The following is a 10,402-nucleotide window of genomic DNA, read 5'->3' as shown; positions in this document are numbered from 1 at the left end:
ATCACTTTTGCTCCATGTCCACTGCGATATTTGGTGCAAAACTGAGAGTGCGCAGAACTTGTCATTTGGGAGCAAAAAAAAACAGCATTTGAGACGTGTAGTGGCAGATTCAAGCAGTTGTATTTATTGATTTATGTTTGTGCCAGAAATTCATGCAAATTTTGACCAAGACTTCACATTTTTTGATCTGGGTGTGACAATGTGTTTTGCAGCATATTCACTGCAGCAACTGTGGCACAAATGTGAGCGTGTGAGTTTCATAATTTGTGATTTGTAGAAAAGGATTTCTGTACCTGCAGTGAATAATTAGAAAATGTGTAACTGTTGTGTTTGTGGGAAAGAAAAAGATTCTACAAGTATACAACTCCTAAAGCATTTCTTCTTTGTCTTCAAATTTTCAGATATACAGGTGTGACTATTTTCTACAGCTACAAATTTCACTGTCACGTGCTCAGATGTTTTGCTCAAAAAATACCTTCATAACTGATTTATGGTTTTGTATCTGACATATTAGCACCTGTTCTGTAGGTAGCTGAATAACCATGATAGTGCTATACCTCTAATGCCAATCTTTGTAGAAACTTAATAATTCGTGATCCTACAGCATCAAATGCCTTTTTGTTAAGTCCTGAAATATCCCTATTTCCATTTCTCATTGAACTTGATAATATTCAATATTTTTTCATGTATTAATTTGACTGTATTTGTTTTTGTATCTCTGCAAAACTATTTGGTTTAGGCATTGTTTTAAATATATTTTCTCGGCTGTAAATCGACTGACTAGTTCTCTCCTCCACGTTTACGCAAGAAATGTTTAAGTCTTGGTTTATTTTGAAGGTCACAACAGGAGGTGCTTTTAAACTTGAGCTGTCTTGCTCTTATTTTAGTCAGCTTGGTGAAGGAGACTTGTAGCAGCTCTGTGAAAGTCGAAACGCGGAAACGTGTTTAAAACGAACGGTGCATTGTTGAGGGGAAGCGCCAGTGCGCCACACGTCTCCAGGTCGCTGTCTGTGTCACAAGCCGCGCCAATGTGGAGACATGGACAGAGAAGACAGAGGCAGAGGCGACAGGGTGGTCCACAGCAAGATAAAGACAGGAGAAGCTGAGGAGGCTCTGCATCAGTGCCAGCTCATCCAGAACCTGGTGGACATTTCCATCTCCAGTCTGCAGGCTCTCAGGACCAGATGCGCCGCAGCCAACGACCTCACACAGCACGAGATCCGCACTTTAGAGGTAATACGCAGAGGTAATAAGCCTCCGACGTTCTGTAAAGTTGCTGTCTGGAAAGTCTGCCAACCTCATAGTTGTTACAGGGACCATTTATAAATAATGTGAAACAGGTACTACGCCATGGGCTATTCTGTTATCACACATCTGACTCTGAGACCCAGGGCTGTGTCCATGGAGTCAACATGGGGAGGGGGAGGGGGGCATACATGACAATTTAACACTTACATTCCATGTATTGTAGTTTTCCACTTTAGAATAGTAAAACAGAGACAAATTGTGTTTGTGTGACTACAGTCAGACTACAGAGGTACAGTAGCAGCCAAGACCATTGGGTTTTGTACTACCATCTTTTTAAAGCCATCGCCAACGCCATCTTGATGTTTTTGAACCAGAAGTGAACATATTTGGATAAGAGGCTGGAGCTGTTTTTCTGTATGTCACGTTTGATGTCATGGACAGGCCAGGCCAGGCCAGGCCAGTTAAGTAATATAAGGCTAAAAAGAGTGACATTAGCAATGCAATTTGGCTGTACCTTAGGGAGATGGTTGTCCTTAGATTGAGTACAGAAGATAACTATAAGAGGATTTGGATCAATTATTCTTCCAAGTATTTTGGACAGAGCTTCAAAACTGGAGAACCAGTAACCCCAAGAGCCCTGAGCAAAACCAGAATGTACTGGAAAATCATGTTCGGTTAAAAGCAACTCAGATTTTCTGTACGACATCTATTGCACGTCTGTCCATCCTGGAAGAGGGATCCCTCCTCAGTTGCTCTTCCTGAGGTTTCTACTGGTTTTTTTTCCCCCATTAAAGGTTTTTTTGGGGGTGTGTGTGGGGTGTTTCTTTATCCGCTGCGAGGGTCCTAAGGACAGAGGGATGTCGTATGCTGTAAAGCCCTGTGAGGCAAATTGTGATTTGTGATAAAATTGATTGATTGATTGATTGATTGATTGACTGATTTGTTTGCTCAGTTAGTAGTTTGTTTGAGCTTGTGTGAAAGCTGTCAATCGAACCCTGGTGCGGACCAAACAACCGAACCTAGACTGCCCAAAAAGGTGGGTCTCGGTCTGCTTCCAAACGGATTCTGGTGCGGTTTGTTTGTGTTGTGAAAGAAAAGGAACCAACCACAGGACTTTAGATAGCAGATATGTGATTTTAGCAACTGCTAAACCAATAATAAATCCATCTGCTGATTGTGAAATCTGGCCGCAATCTCATAATTGATCCTGATAAAGGCCACCCTATAACCTATTTATGCTAATGCATACATGAAACCATAGTAACACATATGTACATTAGTGTGGGTATTTTCCCCTGATTAAAAGGCTGTTAAAACTGCCATCATTGTATCTGACTCTGTGTACTTTGTCTGTTCATTAAGTCTATTAAAACATGTTTGACAGTTAACCCACAGTATTAGGCCTCAGATCATTACTGTACAAGGTGCCTTATTTTCATCCTGTCTCTGTGTTAGTCATTATTCAGAACATGCCATTGATATGTAGTCTGATAATAGCCTACTAATAATACTTACAATCAGTTATTTGTCTGTGAGCTCTTTGTGAAACCAAAGACCATAAATAGAAACACTTCAGCACTATCAACGTGCTGCTGCATTGACTTCTGTCAGCTACCAGAATTTGATTTTCCCACGTGGGCCCTGCTGATGTAGGCTGACAAATGCCAAAACTGGTCAATCAATGAGTCACCTGACAGTTAGCAGAACTTTGTGTTTACTCCTTCTGGTTTGTTTGCAAAAAGTCAGTATTAACAGGAACCAAACCAAAACTGAAGATTCAAGACTTAAGAGGTTTATTATCATGTACACAGCAAACCTAAACGTGGTTACAGACAGTGAAATTCTTACCTTTCGAGTTGCCCTGACACCACTAAAGTACACACTGACTAAATTAAAATAGATAAAAATAAATATGAAATGAGCAAGTATTATGTACAGTCAGATTTGTTGTGCAAATAATATCAAATATTGTCACATTGTCCAATATGTATGTGTACAGAGAGACAGATAATCACCAGTTTAGTAGTCTGATGGCCTGCGGATAGAAACAGTTTTTTAGTCTGGCTGTCCTTGCTTTCACACTTCTGTAGCGTCTGCCAGACAGCAGGAGTGCGAATGGTGTGTGCTGTGGGTGGGACTCACAAGTCAGTCTTTAGACGCTTTGCTTAACTAAAGACTGATGTCTTTCTCCCTGATTTTGTGTTTAGATGGGCGGATACAATTTCAGAGTTTAAAAAAACTCCCTACTTTGCAGAACCAATAGTAAATCCGCAGGGCAGTCCTTTGGTGGCTCGCTGAACTCTTATGCTCGTAAACATAGTCCGACTAGAAACACGTGTAGTGGTACAAAATCAAAGTTAGTGGATGTTTGTCGCATTTGCGGCAACTCTCGCCAACTAAAAGAAACAAACATAATCTTTTACAAGGCTGGACTATAGAGGGAATCGCCTTGTTGTTAACAAATACTTCCGGGTAGAAAACCAGCAGAGTTTAGCTATATATATCTATATATCTATATCTATATCTATATATATATATAGATATAGATATAGATATATATATATATATATATATATATATATATACACACATTTTTCACGTCACTATATCACCATTTAGACCAATCTGATGTTTGTAAAGTCTATAAACACAATGACTGAACAAAGATTACTATTTCAATAACATGGTTATCGTAGATTAGCTGGACTAACCATTAGCTGTTAGCCCTGTTAGCCCTGTTAGCCGTTAGCGGTGTCTATAATAGGTAAAAACTTTAGAAAGGAGTGTCTCCAGACTATCAGAAGGCGTAGATGTTCTGTAATGGAGAGAGAGCTGCCCCACAGATGAATTGTGCTGTTTTAATGACACGCTGGAGAGCCTGTCTGTCCTGAGTTGTGCAGTTCCCGTACCACACTGTGATGGGGTTTGTCAGGATGCTCTCCACTGTGCATCTGTAAAGTTGCTGAGGAGTTTGGAGAACAGTCCAAATTTACTCAGCTTCCTCAAGAAGAAGAGTCTCTGTTGAGCCTTCTTGTGTTGTTATGAGTCCAGGTGAGATCCTTGCTGATGTGGGTGCCAAGGAGTTTGAAGGTTTTTACCCTGTCCATCTGTGTCCCGTTGATGTGTAGTGGGGTGTGTTGGTCTCTGCTCTTCCTTGGGTTGATAATCATCTCCTTATTCTTCTCAGCATTGAAGGAGAGATTATTTTGTAACAGTGTATCATTTTTTTCCCTCTGGTGCGACCAGTTAACTACAGCTGTGAAAGCACCCTGATGTGAACAACAGTTTTTGAAATTGGTCAAGTATTGAGCAGGACAATGCAATGGCTGCAATGGAAGCACAAGGGGCAACTGAACACCGTCACTGTATGTCCATTTAAAGTGGTTATTTTCACCACTGACAGGCTCAGATTGTTATTATAAGTGGCTGAAGAGTCTCTTTACCTTTCACGTGACTACTGACTTGATAGGCTTTTTTTTCTCCTCAAAGATATTTTTATTGAATTTTTCACAAATATATGGTACAGGTGTTAAGTGTTGACAGGAAGTTTGTAAAATACACAGTCAACTCATAGGTCGAGAGCAGACGTTGCGCTAGACTTTTTCGTCGCCGGTCATTTTGACTGACAGGATCATAAAAATTCGGTCATGATCTACTTTTACCGGTCATTTTAATTTTCCTTTAAGATATTCAAAGATATTTAGTTTTCATTCGTTTGTTTAATAAATCCAACAAGCAAGTTATAAAGTGTGCATTAATAAGGACATGAACGAAAAGATGAACAGACATCCACACACCCATGCCATCAATGCGCAGCGCCCAGTAGCGAAGGCAGTTTTCAATCGGCGCCCATGTTAACCTATCTGACTGTCCACACAGGCCGCTGAGCAGAGCGGAGCGCCCGCGGAGGCAGCGTTTCAGTTCGGCGTCTGGTCTGTTTTTCACGCGAGCATAACCGAACACATTTTTCAATACCCTAATCACTTCATTACAATTTTAATTTTGTGTCACCGAGCCTACAGACATAACTACATAAATAAAATGGTCAGAACAATATGCCCTATTCATTCAGTGTTTACCCAACACGCTCAATACATGGATATGCAATGACAAATTGTAATTGACTTATTATGTTATAAAAAACGATTAAAATAGGGACTTACCCATATTTAAAATGACCTGTTGAAAGTGAAAAAACGAGTACTGACGGGAACAGACGAGTGGACGATGTTTAACCGGCGCGGAGAGCGCAGGAGAAGTGCGCTGCCTGTGTGGACAGTCAACTTCCGCGGCACTACGCGTCCGGTGTGTCCAGGGCTCAACAGCGCTACATGAAGCAGATGAATGACTCTTTCTCTGCAGTGTGAAAATGGCAGCCACTAGGTGTGCACCCTGCTGCCATGTGGGCAGGGGTGGTAATTGCAACCGGTCAAAATGACCAACGGCCTTCAGATTTTCCGGTCATTGTTGTAAAAAAACAGTCAATGACTGAGAATATCCAGTTAATGCGACCCCTGGTCGAGAGAGATAATCCTGTCCATGCACAGTAGGAAGAAAATGAAAACACAACACAAAACAAAAAAACCCTTATCTAACCAACTTAAAAAATGGTGTCCCATATGTCCTCAGACAGAGTTAGATTCAGATTTTGCTCCCATGCGATTTTAATGTTGTTGAGTGGGGCCTGGCTTATGCCTAACAGTTTACTGCATGGAGATTGAACCCTTGCGTGATGGTTGTAAATTGAGAAATGCATCAGCAATGTTCATATCAGGTGTCTGAGGGAAGTTTGGTATCTGACAGCAGAGGAAGTGTCTTATTTGTAGATACCTAAAAAAGTGAGACTTTGGGAGACTTAACTCTTCAGCCAGTTGCTCAAACGATACAAAACTATTATCCGTGAAGAGGTCTCTGAAGCGCCCAATACCCAGTCTCCGCCATTCCTGAAATACTGGGTCCAGTAAGGAGAGCTGGAAAAGATGGTTGGCGGAAATGGGACTTGATGGAAGCCAAAGTGTCTCCGGAACTGAGCCCACACTCTCAACGTGTGCCAGATAACTGGATTGTCTATGAGTTTATTTGGTGGGTGAGGGAGTGGAGATCCAAGAAGTGCTGGAATGGAAAAGTTTTTAGCAGAACCCAACTACATTGCCACTCATGAAGGGTAGTCAGATTGGTTATGAAAATACGACCAAAAAGTAAGTCAGCGAATGTTAGCTGCCCAATAATAAAAACGAAAATTAGGCAGCACCATACCCCCTTCTCCTTTAGGTTTTTGGAGATGGACCTTATTTAGCTGAGGGTGCTTGCCCTTCCATATATAAGATGATATAACAGAATCTAATGTATCAAAGAATTATTTAGGAATGAAGTTCGGTATTGATTGAAAGATGTATAGAAATTTAGGGAGAATAGTTATTTTGATGGAGTTAATTCGGCCAACCAAGGATGTAGAAAGGGGTGACCACTGCGTCAGGCACCATTTTGTGTGGTTTAGCAGAGTGAGAAAGTTTTCTTTGAAAAGGCACTTGTGGTTTTTCGTGACTGTAATTCCAAGATAAGTGAATTTGTTTTCCACAATCCTAAAAGGGAAGTTGGAGTAGTCTGATACCGGCGTCCCCTCACTGACAAGAAAAAGTTCAGATTTATTTAAATTTAATTTGTACCCCGAGAACTGGCTAAAATCGTTCAGTAAAGACAACATGGCTGGTAGGGAGGTATCTGGACAAGAGATAAAACTCAACAGGTTGTCTGCGTATAGGGCCACCTTATGTTCCACTCCATTCCTCCATATGCCAGAGATATTCTCGCAACTGTGGATTGCTATCACCAAAGGCTCTATGTCCAGGTCAAATAGTAGGGGGTTAGAGGACACCCTTGTCTGGTTCCCCAATGGAGGCTAAAGGGTTGTGACAGCTGAGAGTTGGTAAGGACCAAAGCAGTGGGGCTTGAGTATAATAATTTGATCCAGGTGATAAAATTCGGACAGAAACCAAATTTTTTTAAAGTCACAAATAAATATGCCCACTCTATCTGGTCAAACACTTTCTCAGCGTCTAGAGAAAGGACACATTCAGGAGCCACACCGGAGGGAGGCCCGTTTGGTCTTCAGATATGACAGATGGTAAGATGTTCTCCAATCTTCAGGCCAGTACTTTAGCCAAAATTTTAACAGATCGACCTATATGTAGAACACTCCGTTGGATCCTTGTCTTTTTTTGCAATAAGAGTGATACATGCTTCATAAAATGATGTCGGAAGCTTGCCCTGCTTGAATGAGTCAGACAGCACTGTGCTTAGCTGCGGCGAGAGTAGTGAGGAAAATGCCTTAAAGAATTCCACGGGAATCTGTCGGGCCCCGGGGATTTTCCTGACTGCAGCAAGGAAATAGCAGCATCTATCTCCTCTTTCATTATGGGTTCATCTAATCTCATTTTACTGTCGGGGGAGAGCATGGGAATATTTAGTTGGTTCAAAAAATTGTCCATTAATATAGTATTATTCGAGAATTCAGAGGTGTAGAGTTGAGAATAGTAATTCCTGAATGTGTCATTAATCTTTGCATGATATGAAGTAACGTTACCATCCTCCATTTGTAATATGCCCCTTTGCTTTAAGTCCTCTCAGCTGGTTGGCTAATAATTTCCCCGATTTTTCACCATGGATATAGAACAAACTCTTACTTCTCGAGAGTTGGCGTTCAATGGGATGAGTTGAGGCCAAATCAAATTTGGTACGCCTTAAGAGCATTCCAAACTACTCGACTATGTGTATCCGGAGAGATGTTTGTCTGAAAGAAAAAGGATATATGTTCTTCCATAAATTTCACAAAATCATTGTCTGACAGGAGAGTTGAATTAAAGCGGCAGTGTTTTTTAATTTGAGGAATTTGAGGAGCTTTTCACATCAGCGGCGTGTCAAGGGACTATATTCAACTTATCTTGCATTGAAACATGCATTATGACAACTTAATGAGGTTTATGTATGTTTTTAAATGAAGTGGAGGAGCCTACAAGTGTTTTGTTTAGTTTGTCTCAGAGGCTCCGCGGACTGCGGACTCCGCAGATCCGCTCAGCTGTCTGCTGCTGCTGCAAGAGAAGTGTCCTTCTGCTTCTTCTTCTTTTCGTGTAACATTGTGTGTATTGGCGGTTAATCAAGCATTATCGCCACCTAGTGGATTGGAAGCGCATCAGCTCAAATGCGACCCCCAGTGGTAAAATTAGGTATATAATTCGATATATTGGTTCGGTTAGATATTTGACTTTAAATCAAACCGGTTGGAAAATTTTTGGGAGAGGAATGGTCCCCCCACGTATAAGCGAGTATGAGCTCAGATCCGGGAAAGAAGAAAAGAAACGTTCAAAAAAGCCCACATCGTCTACATTTGGAGCATAAACGTTGGCAAGCACCATAATTGTATTGTATAACTTCTCTGAGACAATGATAAAACGGCCGTTAGTAGCTGATATAACATTGTGATGCACAAAAGGGATGTTTTGGTCAACAAGGTTTGAAACCCCCCCTGGCCTTTGCTTGGAATGAGGAATGGAAGTACTGCTCCGATACCAGTTATCACGGTTCTGATTAGCATCATGATACCACAGCAAAAATGAGGCAGATGTGCCTTTTGTCATTTATAAAAAGATAAATCACTTTTCTATAATACATCAATGGTATTTCAGTGGAATAAATTACTTAGTGACTTATTCATACTTCAAAAACAGCATCAATAAGTGATTAACATAGGGGGGATCAAAATAAAATAAATAAATAAAATAAAAATCAACCAGCCACCCTCCTCCCCTGACAAGTAAAGAACAGTCCCTTCATAAGTAAAGAACAGTCCCTAAAGTGCGGTGAGGTTTGTGGACCTTTAACTGCCACAAAGAGAGAAATGTGAACGGTTCGTTTCTCCTCTGACATGCCACATACCTGTGTGCCGCCATGGCTCAGTTGTCCAGGTACTACTGGGCCACTGTAGGCTATTTGACCGCCGTATTCCTGTCTGTGACCCCTGTTCAACCCACAACTGGCAGGATTCGCCTTTCGTTTCTGCTGCTGGTTGAAATCTGTACTCGCACAGCATGCTGAATGATTTATTTTGCTTGCACAAAACTATTTTTAGTCGCAAATGCGAGTAAAATGCTTGCACGTAGAGCTTTGTGGAAAACAAATCACTGCCGACAAGTATAAAGAAATAAATAATAACTTTCACTGCTCAAAGATACTCACATGTCTGGAAAACAAACCACTACAGCAGCATATTATCACTTTGAACTTATCCCACAGTAGTGGTACGTGAGGCACCGTAGTACTACGGTACTCCACCCTGCAACACTAGTGACATCAGCCAATACTGTATGTAGTTTTTAGATGTGAAAAGTTCTAGACCCATGCAAATTAGTTCCGAAATGCACCAGGGCCTTTTCTGAAAAGATCCTGGTATGCGTTCCAGTACGTTCCGGCTTAAATTAAGCACTGGACATGATGAACAAAAAATGAGCTGTGCGTGGCTTGTGTAGGCTAATAAGCCAGTACTGGCATCGGAAAAGCCACCCCTTACTCACCCACTCCACAACAAGACAGCTGCCAAAGAACATAGCAGCAAGCTCTTCAAAACCCCCATTATTAACCCTCCAAAGAAATCTTCCTGTCACTTGAACCCAACTTCAACTCCTTATTTTAGTGTTAAAATGCACTCAACACTCCTAGGTCCACATTTGAACTATTCTAGAAATACAAACAGAGAAAAAACATTCCTCTTAAAATCTCTTATGCACTGTTAGCACTGTAAAGTAAAATAAAAATTAGATATGTTGCTTCAAAGATAGGCATAAACTCTGGCGGGTCTTCCTCACCCGAATGTAGCAGTTCACTGAGTTAAAGGCTGGGGGACATACTCACATACCTGCAGCCAGGGTTAGTGTCATACTAATGGTTCAGTAAGCTGCCCCATAGCAGCTGTCATGCGCGCAGATGGCACTGGGGACGGGGGGACATGTCCCCCCCAGATTTATAGTGACCCCAATCCGTCCCCCCTACTGTCCCCCCCACACATAGGTAAAAAAGAGGATCAATGTTCCGTTAGTTAGGCTAACTTACATTGCAGCACAAAGTTGAAATTACAGCGGCAGTAGCCTTGTCAGTGATCAAT

General features: G+C 41.4%; 1 protein-coding gene across 3 annotated transcripts in view; it reads left to right on the top strand.

The window, feature by feature from the left end:
* Positions 1-909: 909 nt before the first annotated feature.
* The window catches only part of LOC125889079 (kinase suppressor of Ras 1-like), a 109,656-nt gene continuing 100,163 nt past the window's right edge, over positions 910-10,402 (top strand). For all 3 annotated transcript variants that reach the window (XM_049576759.1, XM_049576756.1, XM_049576760.1), the window contains exon 1: positions 910-1,233. In XM_049576759.1, coding sequence (XP_049432716.1) covers positions 1,039-1,233 — 195 coding nt within the window. In that variant the 5' untranslated portion in view covers positions 910-1,038. The remainder of the gene's footprint in view (positions 1,234-10,402) is intronic.

Source organism: Epinephelus fuscoguttatus, linkage group LG5 (genome assembly GCF_011397635.1).
Source record: "Epinephelus fuscoguttatus linkage group LG5, E.fuscoguttatus.final_Chr_v1".
In the NCBI taxonomy this organism is placed as follows: domain Eukaryota; kingdom Metazoa; phylum Chordata; class Actinopteri; order Perciformes; family Serranidae; genus Epinephelus; species Epinephelus fuscoguttatus.
This window is presented reverse-complemented; position numbering and strand designations above follow the sequence as displayed.